Source organism: Caretta caretta, chromosome 1 (genome assembly GCF_965140235.1).
Source record: "Caretta caretta isolate rCarCar2 chromosome 1, rCarCar1.hap1, whole genome shotgun sequence".
Classification (NCBI taxonomy): Eukaryota; Metazoa; Chordata; order Testudines; family Cheloniidae; genus Caretta; species Caretta caretta.
In genome coordinates, this window is record NC_134206.1 from 231,321,692 (window position 1) to 231,339,166 (window position 17,475).

The 17,475-nt window shown below is 38.8% G+C and overlaps 1 protein-coding gene across 5 annotated transcripts in view; it reads left to right on the plus strand.

The window, feature by feature from the left end:
* Positions 1 to 12,583, plus strand: part of TTLL1 (TTL family tubulin polyglutamylase complex subunit L1) — a 33,389-nt gene extending 20,806 nt beyond the window's left edge. For 4 of the 5 annotated variants that reach the window (XM_048825556.2, XM_048825567.2, XM_048825608.2 and 1 more), the window contains 7 exons: positions 1,375 to 1,555; positions 2,952 to 3,086; positions 3,271 to 3,379; positions 5,113 to 5,256; positions 7,705 to 7,791; positions 8,847 to 9,010; positions 10,667 to 12,583. In XM_048825556.2, coding sequence (XP_048681513.1) covers positions 1,375 to 1,555; positions 2,952 to 3,086; positions 3,271 to 3,379; positions 5,113 to 5,256; positions 7,705 to 7,791; positions 8,847 to 9,010; positions 10,667 to 10,796 — 950 coding nt within the window. In that variant the 3' untranslated portion in view covers positions 10,797 to 12,583. The remainder of the gene's footprint in view (positions 1 to 1,374; positions 1,556 to 2,951; positions 3,087 to 3,270; positions 3,380 to 5,112; positions 5,257 to 7,704; positions 7,792 to 8,846; positions 9,011 to 10,666) is intronic. The other variant, XM_048825575.2, reaches the window with a different exon arrangement.
* Positions 12,584 to 17,475: the final 4,892 nt, after the last annotated feature.

Sequence of the window (17,475 nt, forward strand, 5' to 3'; positions counted from 1 at the left end):
GAATCTTCTACAAATAGAAAAAATGAGGCAAAGAGGCTGTAACTTGCTCAGGGCTTCAGAGGCAGTTAATAATTGGGATTAACGCTTGGGCATTCCTGGTTCCCTGTCCAAAACTCAGAGTACTGAACCATATGCCCCTCTTGTATACCACTACTCACATGTATGGAGGAAGACAAATCCAATTGCAGACACACGTTTTAAGCTTCTAAATTGGTGCTAATAACAAAGTGAATGTTATTTTAAATTGACATACTTTGGGTGGCCCCTTTTAAAAGTTACTCTGAATCACTGTCACAAAAAGCCATTATTTCCCTTTTATTGAGGTTAAGAATTTTCTCACTTTTTAATCAGAACTATACCTCACAGTTCTGGAAGTGTGGTTGAAGGCAGGTATATCAGTTGTAGAATAGTTAAAGCCCTTTTCCCTATGAAGTGGAAGAAGTTAGCTCAGATTAATTATGGACACCTGAATCTAATTAAGGGCAGCCTGCGGCCTTTAAAAACCTCTTCCATTAATGGTGAAAAGAGAAGAGGGTTGAGACTCAAGCTGCAGAAGGGTTGTGTTTATTCAGGGGATAAAGAGCTGTTTTTTCCTATAAGGGAAAATCTAGTCTTTATATCTGTTTGGAGAGAGGGCCTTGGTTCCCAGCATAGTTGGGCCCAGAGTGGGTAGAGAGGGTGGTTGGCAATTGGTAGCCAGCAAAAGAAGAAGCAGTACTCCAGTGGGAGTTAGGAAATGTAATTTTTCTGTTTTTGTTTAAAGAAGCCTTTGGGACAACCCTAAGGCCTAAACAGTAAATATTATAAATAAACCAATGTGAAGTATTAAACCTCCGGAGTGGGACTGATTTACTCCATACCCTCTCAATGCAGAGAGAGAAACTCTCAGCCCTGATGTGACAAAAGAGGTGTGTTGTTACAGAATCAAAAGAAGGATGAAAGAGGGTGTTGGGAAGGTTTGCGGTTTCATGCAGAGACTTAGCTGTGAGATTCTAGAACTTTTTACCAACTATTTCATAACTAAAAGAGCTTTCTCTTATTCGTGGGACAAAATATTTAAAGCCTTTACAAGATTTTTCACTTTTGAACCCACCAAGTTCCATTTTTTCCAAGTTGTCCCAGATTGAGGTGTCAATAGAGGAGGTTTTGGAACAAATTGCTAAATTAAATAGCAGCGGTCACCAGGATCAGATGGTTTTCACCTAATAGTTCTGACTATGTTCTCTCATATCAAAAGGGGGTAGATCAGACAAGGACACAGGAGTCAATCTGTACTGAAGAATGGAAAGCCAGCGAAGATATTTTTACTTGTATACATCTGATATCCTTGCTAGATCTAATGTTCTAAATCTTGCTTTTTGTTTACTGATTTAGATTTTGTGCCTGTCACCTTTATGCTCCCTGCTGATTACAACCTGTTTGTTGAAGAATTCAGAAAAAATCCTTCCAGCACCTGGATTATGAAACCTTGTGGGAAAGCTCAAGGGAAGGGGATATTTCTTATCAATAAACTCTCTCAAATTAAAAAGTGGTCTCGAGACAGTAAAACATCTTCGTAAGTTTAACTTCCTTCCCCCCCAATTTTTGTGTATTTTGTAATATTCTATCACAGTCTGGCATGCTTAATATCAATTCACTAATGGAAAACTCTTTCCGTCCACCAAACCACTTAGCGTTACTTCATTGTAGTTGCAATTTCTCATTTAATGACTTCCTGCTTCAAACAGCTCTTAGTGCCAATTATTGCATTTGGTGCCATGTGGCACAAGCACTAATTCAGTGAGCTACACTATATAAATATGCTTTCTGTGAAGGTGCAGGGTTAGTATGCCCAGTTATGTGAGGAATAAAATTGCATGGGCAGACTGGAATAATGATTTTGCTTAACAGCATTGAAGAATTGTGAGTTAGAGGAAAGTCTTTCACTTCTAGTAACTGACTTCATTTTCAGCCTGAGGAAGATTGTGTGACATTGTACAACCCCATCCCCAGTTGAACTATGAAACTCTTCACTGTTCTGAGTAGAAAAGCCCAGTCTGCATGGACTGCCTTTAGTAAGAGGCCTGGCGAGAGAGGAGCTATTAGCTGGGGCCTGTTAGGGAGTTAAAGAGCAGAGCTAACAGCTGGGCCTCATGAATACGGAAGTCATAAAAACTAAGACTTTCATTGAGGTGAGAGAGAGGAATAAAGCATCCTCATAATGAGTCAGAAGAGGAAGAAGTTTGGGGAAAGGGACCATGATCCTCGTTTTTGTCTCCTATCGCACCCAGCAGAGAGAAGGAATGTGGCTGCTCTACCAACAGAAAAGTCTGTATTGCTTTACCTTTTTTGTTAGCCCATTCTGATTAAAAGAGTAACCGAGAGACAAGTAGCCTTCCAATACAACAGCAACCTGAAGAACTGCTTTGTGCTTTTTTTTCTTAGTTGTCTTTTTTCCCCTCAGGTTTAAAAATGTTGGTGACCGCATTTCTGAGAGGAGGGGTAGTGAACTTATAACAGTCAGATCTTATTGAAAAATACTGGTAATTTAAGAGGCAAACTGATATTGACATTAACGTGGCTTGATGGTTTAAATCATCAATATTGACTACTGATAAACATAATTGCAAAAGCCCCAATTAGTGACGCACTCAAGTCTGAATTTAAGAGTTTTGCTAAATAAAATAGCTTGTTGAGTCAGAGCCTAAATTCTCTTCTTATAACAGTGAAATGTAAAAGACTTAAATGGACAGCTAATCTCACTCATTTGTTTTAGCTACGTTTTTGTACACAGTGAAACCAAGTGCCCTGCGCACATTAACCAGCATAATATTAAAACTTAATTGAAGAGTGATATAGGATTTTAGTAAAGTAAGAACTTCATTACTTTTTGAGAGACTGCTTCTAAGGGAGGGAAACATTTTAACATTTAATCAATACGTTCTGAAACATAAAATATGTACTTTTTCTAGGTTTGTATCTCAATCTTCTAAAGAAGCCTATGTAATTTCTCTCTATATCAACAATCCGTTACTGATTGGTGGGAAGAAATTTGACCTGCGCTTGTATGTTTTAGTGTCTACGTATCGTCCACTGAGGTGTTACATGTAAGATCAAACTAATTTCTCACTTTTAAAATAAAAAAAAAATTAAAAAAATGTTAAGATGTAATTCAGGCAAAAGATTCTGCACGCATTGTACAGAGAAATTTACCAAGCATCTAGTATTTTAAATTGCTGTTTTCCTCAACTCTAGTTGCATTTAACATATTAAATATCTTTTTTGTTTCAGGTATAAACTTGGATTTTGCCGGTTTTGCACAGTAAAATATACACCAAGTACAAGCGAATTAGATAATATGTTTGTACATCTCACAAATGTTGCAATTCAGAAACATGGGGTAAGTGTTTGAGTTTTAAAAATGCTAATTTAATAGAAAACTGGATTATTTTAAATGGCATAAAAATGGAATATAAGTGCTTGTGTATTTTGTTCTGTTCTTCACACTCCTCCTCCTCATTATGTCATCTGAGCTAAATATTTGTTATGAATTTTATTTGCAAAACATAATTGATTCATATTACTTCAAAAACACATGAGATAATAGATGGAACACAGCGCAGCACTATAAGGTGGATATTTTCAGTTTCAAATTGCAACAGTTAAAAGCGTATGTATTGATAAGTCTATAAAACTGTACCTAAGCACTAGCATTTTTAAGTGGCCATAAATGTGGCTATAGATAAATGAACAGCTTTGTACCTCATATCCTCACCCCAACGATCAATAATAAATGCTTAATCAAATTGTACCTGATTATTTTGTATTTTACATTTTTGATACAATAGATTAAATATAGTATTTTAAATCGTAAAGTCTTTAGGGCAAGGTCTTTCTTCTACTGTATTTGTACAGTGCATAGTACAACAGGGCTCAGATTCGGACCAGGGCCTCTGGGGAGTACTGTAATAATAATACAAATATTAAACATTGTTATATTCTGACTTTAGTGGCTCTAAGCAGAAGTAAATTTGAAAGACAAGGTCACTCATCAATGAATGCTCTTCTCCCCCCCCCCCCCCCCCAATACTGAATATTCCTTGTCATCTGAGAACTTAGCTCTCAAAAACATTCCAGCCAGCTAACTGATAAGATGGGACACAAGGAGAATTGGTCTTGGAGGTAGCTGGGTCCAAAGCTATTTAGAACTTTATACGTAATTGACACCCTGCATTGCACTGGGCAGTGAACAGACTGATGAGGTTGAGATTGGAGTGTAGGTTATAGGTACACGTGTCCCGGTTAGCAAGTAGGCCATATTCCCTATCAGCTGGATTGTATTACTGTTAAGGTTAGCTCTACTCCCAGTAGTGTACATTAGAGTAGTCCAGCCTAGAAATGAGGGAGGAATGAGTGGACCAGATATACTTTTATCAAAATTATGAATTAAAAATTAAAGATCACTCTTGTCATTGTTTCTGTATGTTCATGACTGAGACTAGTGCTGGTGTCTCCCAGTAAGTGCTGACTATTAGATCAAAATTTTTTCCTGCTGGGAAAAAGACTGACCACTCACAATAGAAATGACTGGTCATATTTCATGTGTTTCAGAGACTTTCAAACTTGCTGTCAGTGCTACATTTTTAAAAAGGTTCACTTAACAGTGGTTTAACCATTGTTAAATTAACCACTCTTCATGTCCTCCTCTCCAGTGAAACAACCCCCTCCTCAAGCCTAACCCTTTCCTTTCAGTCTTGAAAATCTGATCTCCCAGTCATTCCAATCCTAACCTGCATTTCCTGTGTCCTCTCCTACATCGTTACTGTCAAAATGCAACTTCTGTTTGATTGTTGTTCTTATGTAATTTAATTACCACAAGGCAAGTTTTAACACTTGTTTTTGTGACTTGCTATGTAATTAGATGTAGGTGATTTTAAATGTGTTCTGTGTTGCACAGAAGGCAGTGCAAAGTAAAAATTGGGGCCTTACAGAGCCTGCAAAATGTCATACAGTAAAAGTAGTTTTAAAAAATAAACTTGTACGTAAAAACAAGTGTCAGTTTGTATGGATGAGAATACAATTGCTGAATAATTGCAAACTCCATGAGACTGAATTAACTCCTTAACTCTGTAGGATGACTACAATCATATCCATGGAGGCAAATGGACAGTGAGTAACTTGCGCTTGTATCTAGAGAGTACTCGTGGAAAGGAGGTCACTAACAAACTGTTCGATGAAATTCATTGGATAATTGTGCAGTCGCTGAAGGCTGTTGCAGTGAGTAGTGTTAATAGAATGCTGCCTGTGTTGCCCTCATGGCTGCAGACTTTCAATAATCATGAAAACAAATTTACAGTAAAGAAAAAAACTAAAGCAATTCATTTCCTGCTGCTGGATTGTTGTTTTGAATGCTGATGCTCTCATGCTGCTGTCTTCCTTTTTTGTTCTTTTTAAAAACTGTGTCACCTCTCAGTGTCCCTGTAAAGCTGAGAGTGCTTGGAGAAACCTGATTGGGTGGGCAAGCTGTTTGTGTGTATCTTAAATGAGTAAATTAATATCTGGGGTGCTGAAACCATCACAAATTCTTACTCTCATTTAAAGTCACTTTATACTGCCCTTGTGAATTACCCTAAGCTCTGCCCAGAGCCATGATGTGTTTCAGTAGTAACAAATTTGTCGTAGGAGGAAATAACCTGGGAAGACAATTTGTCAAACAAAATGCCAGGGTGTTAAGGTTCTTTCTTCCATTTTGTTTAGAGAATTTGTATAACTTATTTGCTGCTCTCTGGTCTGTGAGTAATATAGTTATCCCAAACTCATGCCAAAAAACTGTGGCACCATCATGTTTCACCTTTCCTCCTGAATAGCTTGACAGTGCTTTATAGTATACGGGTAACTTGCAGGCATTTACAGAAGGCAGTTTCTCAAAGTGCCAAATTAGATGCTAGAACAGGGGTTGCCAACCTGTGGCTCCGGAGCTGCGATGCGGCTCTTTAGAGGTTAATATGCAACTCTTTGCATAGGTGCTGTCTCTGGGGCTGGAGCTACAGACATTAACTTTCCAATGTGCCAGGGGGTGCTCATTCCTCAACCCCCTGCTCTGCCCCAGGCCCTGCCCCCACTCCGCCCCTTCCCCCGAGCCTGCCATGTGCTCACTGCTTCTCTCCCCACCCCCCAGCCTCCTGCGCATGCGAAACAGCTGATTGCAGCAGGTGGGAGGGAGGTGCTGGGGGCTGGAGCAGGGGGAAGCTGATGGGGTGCTGCTGATGTATTACAGTGGCTCTTTGGCAATATACATTGGTAAATTCTGGCTCCTTCTCAGGCTCAGGTTGACCACCCCTGTGCTAGAAGAAAAGGCAGCTCATCCCAATATTAACAGAATTGTAAAAGAGAAGAGAAACAATGTGAAGAGCGGAAGGAAAACAAATAATGTACAGAGGAGGAAGTGTTCTGATAGCTTCATTGCTCCTTTCTATTTCCTAAACTTAACAGGAGAAATGCTTTTCCTTCCTTCCCCTATGCCCTGCAAGACTGAAAACCTTTCAATATTAATTTCTGGAAACCATCTCTACTGACCTGTTACAAAGGGTTCTTTAAATCAGTGATTCTCAACTTTTCCAGACTATTGTACCCCTTTTAAGGAGTCTGATTTGTCTTGTGTACCCCAAATTTCACCTCACTTAAAAACTATTTGCTTACAAAATCAGACATAAAAATACAAAAGCGTCGCTGCACACTATTACTGAAAAATTGCTGACTTTCTCATTTTTACCATATAATTATCAAATAAATCAATTGGAATATAAATTTTGTACTTACATTTCAGTGTATAGAGCAGTATAAACAAGTCATTGTCTTTATGAAATTTTAGCTTGCACTCACTTTGCTAGTGCTTTTTATGTAGCCTGTTGTAAGACTAGGCAAATTATCTAGATGAGTTGATGTACCCCCAGGGGTATGCGTACCCAGGATTGAGAACCACTGCTTTAAATGATCCGGTGAGTGTGCACAGGAGAAGCATTCATACTTTAAGACCTTAGCTGATGCTGGAAAATGAGTGATTTTCTTGACAATTTCCATCCCAGCATTACTCAGTCCCTAGTCTGTTTTAGTTTTTATGACCATAGTGGACTTGAGATAAAGATAATGATATAGAGATAAAGTATTTTAAATATAAGGATCTAGTCAGTAACTGGGGTTGAACTCCATCTTTGCTGCATCGTTACAATGCTATAATAAACATTTGGATAAGTCGTATTTAATTTGAAAGTGAAAGTGTTAATGATTAGGTAAATTTATATTTTTATATATAAAAATGAAAATATTTCTAATTTCATGTATGGCTTGAAAGCCTTTAACACTCTCTTGTCTTCATACTCACCAGATGCTGTAAGATACACAGGTGAAACTGAATGAAAGCTCTGTAGTCAAATATGTTCTGTTAATACTGATCATACTGATTAGTATGATAATACTCAGACACCGCTTGAGAAGATGACATTTTTATAAAAAACAAGTCCTAAATATATTAGTAAAATGTTATTGTATAGGGAAGTCAGAGCAGAAAATTTGTACTAAGAAAACTGCCATAGACAATTGGTATTATATTTGTACATGATACCTAGAAAAATAATAGTAGAGAAATATAATAATGTATAATCTTTCAAGTTACTTAGTAAATCTTTCTTCTTTAATATGCATACATTTCTTCTTAACTTGTTTCAGCCTGTAATGAACAATGATAAACACTGCTTTGAGTGCTATGGATATGATATTATCATTGATGACAAGCTTAAGCCATGGCTTATTGAGGTAAAGTTATGTACATTTTATAAACAACCCTTATCACCGTTTCCTTTCACAGTATACATCTGTTCTTTCAAACCTGAGCTTGAGTTTTCCCTTTTCCAGATGAAGGTGTTTAGGGAAGGGTGTTGGAAAGTAAAACGGGCAACAAAATGGGCTGTGAGAGTTGCAGGATATCAGAATTCAGGAGAAACCTCTGTTCTGGTCTGGTGAGCAAAAATCAAATCCAGGTCCATTCATGATGTGCTTGGACTCCAGGAGCTGTCTGAAGGCCAGCAATCTTACTACTGCACCAGTAGCTGGAAGATTGGCACTGGCTCAGTGCAGTGTAACTCCAACTCTGCTAAAACTCAGATACTATGTAAAACACAGCTTAAAATTGTAGGAAAGCTAGAAAATAGGGGATACAAATATTAGAAGAATAAGCCTGAAATAATGCAGGGTTGTATACATTTATTGTATGAATTATATAAACTACTCTGGTGTGGTTAACTCCTGTCCAAACCCCATGTCTCATGTATCACTGCCCTATTCTTTTCCCCTACATCTTATCTGTATACATAATGGTTAAGCATACATTTAAAAAACTGTCAGATGACTTACCCTCTTTGCCAGCCAGATAAATGTGTGAAAATGGGGAGTTCAGAGGAGGGATACAGGTAAAAAGCAATACACCAAAATAAAGAGCCCCACAGATCCATATGTAACAACTGCTAGGAGGGGGCAAAGTGAGTGAGAAACTTGCCTCTTCTTTATTTGGTGTGAACTAAAGGTATAAATCCCCAGCTGCTGCTTGATTAGCATAGCTTCCAACAAAAATCTACAGCTATTAGAATAGGGTCAGGAAAGACCCTAAGGAGAATGAATGATACTTCAAAAATAAAATCTGTAGGAAATACACTGTTTCCTTGCAATGGTTTTGTTCAAAGAAAAGGCTCTATGCTGAAATGCTGATGATTAGTTTATAGGGTAGAATTCATTATCATTGTACGTTCTGTCTGTGTGACGATATTTTAGTCAAAAAGAAGTTGCTGAAAATGAAATGTTTTTGTTTTTAATAGGTCAATGCTTCCCCTTCTCTTACCTCCAGTACAGCCAATGATCGTATTCTCAAATATAATCTTATTAATGACACACTTAACATTGCTGTGCCTAATGGTGAAATTCCAGACTGTAAATGGAATAAATCTCCACCAAAAGAAGCTCTTGGAAATTATGAGATTTTGTAAGTTTTAGCAATGTCCTACGTAAATATGAACATGTCCTTCTTGAGAGAGAAGATTAATTTAGAACTATGTAGATGTGATGAAATTCATCCAGATGTGGAGGAAAAATATAAAGTGCTCTGTATCACTTATTTACCATGTTTAGGGCTGGAATAGCAGCTTCCAAGGGTTTGCACTCCTGCCTGGGGCCTTAGTTGTGGGTAGATGTCCCCTTCCTGGTGAGCCCCTGCACTTCACCTTTAAAAACATTGATTTATTCAGGGTATATGTTGGTGAAATGAATTTCACTCTTAAAGATATATCTAACAGATATATAGTATGTATCTTAGACTGCGTATAAGGCATGGGTAACAGTTAAATGCATTATATGTACCAAGAAAATTTTTAAAACTCTCTTAATTCATAGGAATGATGACACCCAACTGTTGTGATTCATTGATGGGATGTTAACAGTGAATTTAACCTGGTATAATGAATGTGTGATGCAGGGGGAAGTTAGAAAAAGAGTATCCCTATTTTAATGTATGAGATGGGCTTACGCATTTAGGGGGATGCTGAATTTGTAATCAAATTCCCTATTCCATTTGAAACCAGTTTCAAAAGCTAAATGTTTGAGAGCCTGGTCAGGAATTAATAGTACTGTAGTACAGTATGTTAGCTGACCCACTAATTCATGCCATCTATTTTATCTAAGGCCCCAATTCTGCAAATACTTATGCATGTGAGTAAATTTAGTCACATACATAAGTGTTTGCAAGATTGGAGAATACCTTTATAATTAATGTTAGCTATGTGATAGCTATGAACACTGATGATCCGCATTTAGTATTAGTTAATAGGTTCAGATGGAATCCTGTTTGACTGAAAAATATTGTAGCTGTATCTTTTTATTTTGATTATTGACATTTATATATTTAGAGTCAAATTCTGCCTTTGGATGCCTCCAGCAACTGTTAAATCAATGGATAGTGGGATTATCTCAGACCATACTGAGTTTGTACATTTAAAGAGATACTTGTCACTGTGGCAAGCTTCACAAAATACATATCAAAAATACATTAAATTGATGGGTACTTCTGATGTTGATAGATTGTGTTCAAGATTGAATCTTATATCTTGACTATCTAATCAGCCCACCCTTTTTGCTTAATTCTATTAACTTTGTGTCACAATCCAGCTTTTCTGATGTTGCAGTTGTTTCTGTGTTTGATACACTGGATTGTGACATGACTGAATAAGCAGCAAGCTAATGTTTCTATTTATGCACAAGTCTATTAGTCACAGGGATGAGAAAAAAATGCAGAAGTACATGCCTCAAATAGTTTCACAAGCTCTACAATTATTTGTGTCTGCTGTAATAGAAACTCTGAGGATGATGTGCCTGTTTTTCATAAATAGTTACTGAAGTATAATAGGGCTCATTTTATTATAGTGTCATAGGGTTCAATCCTGTGAACACTTACTCACATGAATAACTTATGTGAGGAGTTGCATCTTAAAACAAACTATTCATGTGGGGTGAGTGTTTATAGAATAGGATCCATACTTTAAAAATGTGAATGCTAAATATTAAACAAAAGAGATGTAAGGAAAGGTCATTCTTATGATCTCTGCTGTCCAGTGATTAGGAGACTGAAAAAATAATTATATTTTAGGTATGATGAAGAGTTGGCACAAAGTGATGGAGCTGATCGTGATTTGAGAAGCCGTTCTGGGCAATCCATTGGACTAAAAGGAAATCGAGCAAGAGATTCAGGAAAGCCTGTGCTCACCACGTGGAAGTAGTGACAAAATCAAATTAATATCAAATCAGTAATATCTTACTGAAACTCAGTGCTATACTCTTGGCAGAAAATTTTGAACTGAACACTCTGGCTTTGGACAGCTTTCTCTCCTTTGGACAGCTTCCTTCTCTATTGTGTATGGGAGTAAATAACTCTGAAACAGGACAAAACACATCAAAGAAATATTTGTACCAATATGAGACAGGTTTGTATGAAACAGGCTTTGTAACGTGAGGTATCTAATCAGCTATTCTAATAGTAAACTCACTAGTTTACTGCAAGAGTATTATGCTGCATGTGGCTATAGCAAATCAATTGTAATGTAAAGAATTAACATATTAATTGCATTAAATTTTTAAAAGCATAACTACTCAGACTTGAGAACCATGGATATTTTTTCAACAAATGGCTGTTTTCACTTATAACTCTCTTAAAGAACCTTCTTAAAAAATCTGATATTAATTCAAAGTATTCATTTTTAAACGAACCACTGGTTTGGTGTGCAAGATTTTGTTTTCCAGACTGTATATTGTAAGTAATCTATCTCTACACTTGTAATTATACAGTTTTAACTCCTTTGTAATGAATTAAGTGTGTAAAAAATTTGTGGTCAGGATTGAGTATAGATTCTGTAGGAAACCTAGAAAAAATAGAATTTTGGACCTCAGGGTGTCATTTCTCTGTGTTCCAGGATTAATCTTGAAAATAGAATCTAGAAAGGTCAGAGGTGATGAGTATTATTGTTGTATAGTTTACATTGGCATGATGACAATTAAATTCCTTGATACAAGTGCAGTCTCTTCTGGCAACATTTACAATACAAGCCTTGCTGAGCTGTGATTGTCAATGCACAGTTAATGATTTTTAGCTAATGTTGAGATTTAAAAATAAATAAATCCCAAAATGCTGAGATTTTCAGATGCATTGAAGCTATAACTCCTCAGGAATTAAAATTACATGGAAGGGGAGAATCTCTCATATAGCAAGTTGCTGTGTTACCACATTTGACATTTATTTTTACTTCTAAGGTGATTTTGGACATACCTGAATAAACTTCTTCCTGCTTTTCCTCTTGAACATACTGTAATAAATGTCAACCCCGCTGCTCAGTGATGCCTGTAAATCTTTGCTTGCATCTATACAGCTCTTTATATATGTGTGCGTAGACATAGGTATGTCTGTATTTTATATATTTTATGTTCTGTAACAAAATTCCATTGCATTTAATAAGCCATCTCCTATGACTCTGATGTCAGAAGGTACAATAGCTACAAATAGCATAAAGCGACATAAGTTAAAAAGTCAATGATTGCAGTCTTTTAACTTGTAGAATATTATATATATAAACTAATCAATTGTATGATTGGCGGCTACCTCTGATGTCACAATTTTAGCACTCATCAAGAAGATACTCAGAGCTGCTTTAACATACAGCCCAAATTTTGCGGGAGAAAGAAATCTCCAAAAGTACTTGAGCTATCATAATAAATCTCTGCTGAGCACCTGGATCTCCCTAAAGGATTAATAGCTATATAGAATGAATGAGGGACATTTTATATGCAATTCTAATCATTGTTAATCTTGTAGGTTCTGTTTACATATAGAAAGTCAAATGCAAACCTTGGCATGTCTTTCCACCAAATCCCTGGTCCTTTAAAGTTATGGAAATTCACCCCTTTCGTTAGGAGCACTGTAATAGGTCATCAGAAGATTGTGTCTTGAACTGAGATTAAGGAGTACTTTTTACATGATAAAGAAATTAAATCCACATAATTTCCAGCTCCCTCATGTATTGTTGTGTACCTCATTCTGGGTTTTGTTTGTACATTTGAGCCTTGGCAGGGTGAGACCTATGTCTGGAATAGATTTCTGGTATTGAATGCCATATTAGTGATGACTTGTTTAAGGGCAGATGTTTCCTCCTCCACCTCCTAGGCACTTGTTGCTAGGAAATGTGCAATGGTTTAGGCATTTGGAAATATTACACTGCTGTAAACAGGAGTATTTTACAGCATGGCTGATTTCTTAATCTCTTACAGCTCCATTTTTTTTCTAATTTCAGAACATCCAAACTGTGATTCTTGGCTCTTTCTCCCCTTTCTACATCCCATCCATGCACAGTGCATCTATCTGGTAGCATTTGGCTACATTCATTCTCATAGTTCCATTACAGTAGCCTCGCTAATACTATCACTGTTATGTATTGTGTGTACTACCTCATTACCCTTTTTCTGTATGAGGACTTTATGGGGTGAAGATGGTGTATGGAGAAATCGGACTGTTTGCAGTCAAGATCAGACTCTTTGCCTTTATGTATAATGAAGTTTTATTACACTAGAGTCATTGGGACATTATTAAGCCTGCTTCTAAGATGGAGCTAATGTGGACGAGCAGGAATAGGCCTGGGATATGTTGTATTAATGGCAGTGGAATAAATGGGTCTAGAGTCAAAGATAATAGTATGATCCTGGCACTGTACACCATTAAAGAGTTAAACATCATTTGGGGTTTGGAGTACAGGAACATTGACCATTTCATGGCAAGCACGTTAGAAAATTAATACAAATGTTTGGAAAATTATTGGTTACACAAGAGAAAAAAGAATAAAAACCCAAACAAAGCATATTGAAATTGAGTGGTTATGCAAAACACTTTAAACCTATTAAAGGCCCCTTTTTAGACAGAGAATAACTATTAGTTTCTTATTCTGTCAAGCAATCCTTTTTAGTGGGAAAGAAATGGTTAGTCTTGTTAAGTTTCAAGTGGACTGCTCTGCATGGTCATACTTTTCCTGTTTTTTTACAAGAAAGTCTAAAGGGGAGAAGATAGGATAGCAAAGCAGTAGGGGAAATACAGTATGGCTTTCGTTGATCTCAGTCACAGATAGATGCTTTGAGCTGTCAGATAAACCCCCTCAGCTATTTCTCTGAACCCTGGCTCACTTCCCTGGTCTGGGATCCCATCTCAGTGGTCTAGCCAAGTACCTCTCCTTTACTGGTCCTTCTCAGGCTGGGCAGAGTTGGATGAGCTGTCTCATCCCACCATACTGGTGCTGTGCAATGCAGTTGGTCTCAGGATCAGGTGAAAAACCGAGGCGGGGGGACATGAGTAACATAGAGGGAGATGGAAAGGAACATGAGGGAAGGGAAGACAGCAGGATCTTGCATGCATCAGACTGGGGTCCTTCATGGTCCATTAGTGATAACAGGGTGTCATCACTTGTGTGCAGGTCTGGGTGTCCTGATGACTGAGGGTCCCCAATGAAGGGCACAGTCTCTGGAGTGGGACAGAGACCTGCCTGCCTTTTCCCAGGAGTCCACTGCCATTTTAATTCTCAAAGTCCACCCAAAAGGGCGTGATGGGTGGAATAGCCCATACCCTTGTTACTTTGTCATCCAATTTGTCCTAATTGGCAACACATTAATTTCTGATTCCATTCTCCCTTTGTTTGCCAGTTATGATCCTTACGCCGTCCTTGGGTGGTATCAATAGATGGCTCCTTTTTTGACTAATCCAGTCTTATTTTTCTAACTCTTGCTGACATAGAGAAACAATTTTATGTAACAGGCTAAGTTGGATTTTCATTACCGGACAATTTAGAGCGGTGGTTTTCAACCTTTTTTCATGTGGAGACTTATAAAAAATGTCAAATGGAGATGTGGACCTCTGGAAATCTTAGACATAGTGGGGTCCACAGACCACAGGTTGAAAACCACTCCTTTAGAGGACCAGGCCACTGCACAACAGATAGCAAGGCCAAGTGCTACTTTTACAAGCGGAGAGACTTGCTGCAGAACACACCTGTGATGCCGCTGCTCAGTTCTGGCATCCCACTGACATTCTAAAGAATAAGTTCTTTGAGGAAGGGACAGGATATTGCTGCACATTTGTACATGGGGCCCTGACTTGGTTAAGGCAGCTCAGCATTACTGCAATATAGGTGATAGATGATGATAGTCTGTATATGCAAGTGGCTCCTACCTGATGCTGTTACTGTTGGCATCTCTGGTGTTCCATAGTTACTTCCTTAACACTTTTATGTGTAAAGAATGTGCCTTGTTGCCTTGGCTTTGCCTATTCCTTATTTCTAGGACACTTTTTGTCTTTTAGAGATGATCATCTCCCTCAATATTTTTAAATCTATCTGTAACATACTAACTTTATCCCAATGTACATCTCTCCTAGAGATTTAACTTCCATTAATTCACATTCAGCATTAACCAAGCTGGGACATAGTTGTTTCTAAGACCTCCATCATCCTATGACAATTAAGTGCAACTAGAAGGCTTTGTTGGGCTCCTGCCTTTGAAATTCACATCCCTGTGACAAACAGTGGAGTGCAAATCATTTCTATTTGGTTTATCTCTTGTCTGTTTTTTTAAAAAATTGTTTTATACCTGATACAGTGATGACAAATCAACAGTGGTTCATTCCTGCTATTCACATTGAGTGTTTTTATGTAATTGTTTTGTTTTAAAAAGGGGAGAGGTGGAAGGTGTTCAGGGGTTCACCTGTTACAGACCTAGGCATTCTTTAAATCAAAAAAATAAATAAATCTCTCCCAATCATGTTGTCTTCCCCTGCTGACTTTGGGTGAAGTTGCAGCCCTGTTGAAGTCATAGGAGTTTTGCCATTTAATTCACAAGAGCCAGGATTTTGCCTATGGTGTATACTAAGTTTATATTTATGTGTTTGGGTCACACATAATATTCTCTCACACAGAGCACAGCAAAGTTATAGAACATCTGTATATTCTGGAGGTTTTAGTAGTGTAGCTGTCATTTTGGGCCTGAGGCTGGTTCTCATCTGTGTTCACTTTTCTGTTGGGAAAGTATATTCTTAATTTGTTTTTTAACACTGTGGTGAAGTATCTTTGAAAAATCGTATTTTACAAGCCATAACCTTCTCAAAATGTTTCTGAATGTAATGTGATCACAGGTTTTTGTATATAATTTATAGTGATGATAGGAAATTCTGACTTTAATTTTAAACACCCAAACGTCAGCAAATTCAAAGTCATGGTCATGACTCAAGCCTCTTGTACACAGCAAAGTATTTTATAGTATTGTATAAGCTGTTAATTTTATGTCTTTGTAATGGTCTCCTGCAGACCCATAAACATGTGTGTAACAAGTCCCTTCCAAATAAGATGACCATATAAATAGTCAAATTAACTGAGTCCAGTGGGGCTAAATTCACTCCTTTTCCCAAATTAAGAGTTTGTGTGTGGATATAAGTGAACAACCAGAGATTTGGTCCTTGTCTTTTAGAGGAAAAATTAAATTGTTTAGACTGCCACCAGAATGACTGTCTTCCTGATCCCTCTTTGTTGTTAAAACAATGGGTCACAGGGTGGATGAATTGGGCTACTTCCCTTTCTCAAGTCCTTTTTCAAGCAGGCTTTGGCAGAGGTAAAAATTATTATTCTTAGTTCTAATATATAAAAATTTAACAAACAGGGGTATACGAAATGAGAATAGAAAAATTGTATAAAATATGTGATTAACCACTATCTTTGTGCTCAGCACTGTAGAGAAAACAAACAGGAAGACATTCTCTGCCTTGAAGAACTTACAGATAAGTGAGACAAGATTCAGAGAGCAAATCACAGGCAGGAACCTCAACTGTTAAACTGTGTGTGTGTGTGTGTGTGTGTGGTCCTAATGAAAAATAGTGCTTCTTTAGAAGGAACTTAAACAAAGTAAAGATACAGGCTACAGCTATACGAGAGAGTTTAAAGCAGCAGAGCTGCAGTAAACTGTAAATGTAACTGATCTAAGCCAATGGGAGTGAACTCTCGTCAGCTTAGCTACTCTAGCCCTGTGAGCGGCGGTAGCTGTGTTAGCAGGAGATGCTCTGCCGCTGACATAGCGCTGTCCATGCTGGCGCATAGGTTGGTGTAACTTACATTACTCATGGCCAGAGCCCTCCCCTCCATAGGTTTGGGAGGCCCCCGCACTTCAGGGGGGGCAGGGCAGCCCAGGGGGCTAGCATGGGCCTGGTGCCGGCAGCAGGGGTTGGGCCTGTGCCCCATACTCACCAGCCCGGGCGTTTATTTCCTTTTCTTGCCCACAGCCCCGCAGGCTCAGGCTCAGTCTCTGGCAGCAGCAGTGAGCGACCTGGCCCCAGCCCGCTCTGCTGACTCCTGACGTTGCCTGCCGCCACAGGGTCCTAGCTCCCCGCAACCACTAGTGCCAGGGCAGGCTGACCCCGCCCTTCTGCCTCGGATAGACCCTTCCATTTTCCGATGGGACCCTCCACCAGCACAGGGGGCCCCCTAGGACATATGAGTGCCAGCCAGAAGTCTCCATCGTCCCTCACCCATCGTCCAGCACTGGTGTCCCCCTAGTGCCCCACACCTCCCCCTTGCACTGCCCTTTCTCCCCCCTCCCAGCACTGGGTAGGGTCCTCCAATGCCACCTCAAGGCCAGGGCCAGCCCTTATCACTCCCCTGCCTCAGGGTCCTCCTTGCCTTTCAGCTCTTCAGCCTTCAGGTCCTTCTCCCCACAGTACCACCCACCAGGGACTGGGATCCTCCAACCATCTGCTTTTCCGCCTCCCCTCCCCCTCCCAGCCCCCAGAGAAAACAGATCTCCGAGACCCTCCTCCATGCTGGAGGGTCCTGGGGTCCCCCAGCACCAGGGCACATATAGGCCCTCCGAGAGCCACCCAGTTCCCGA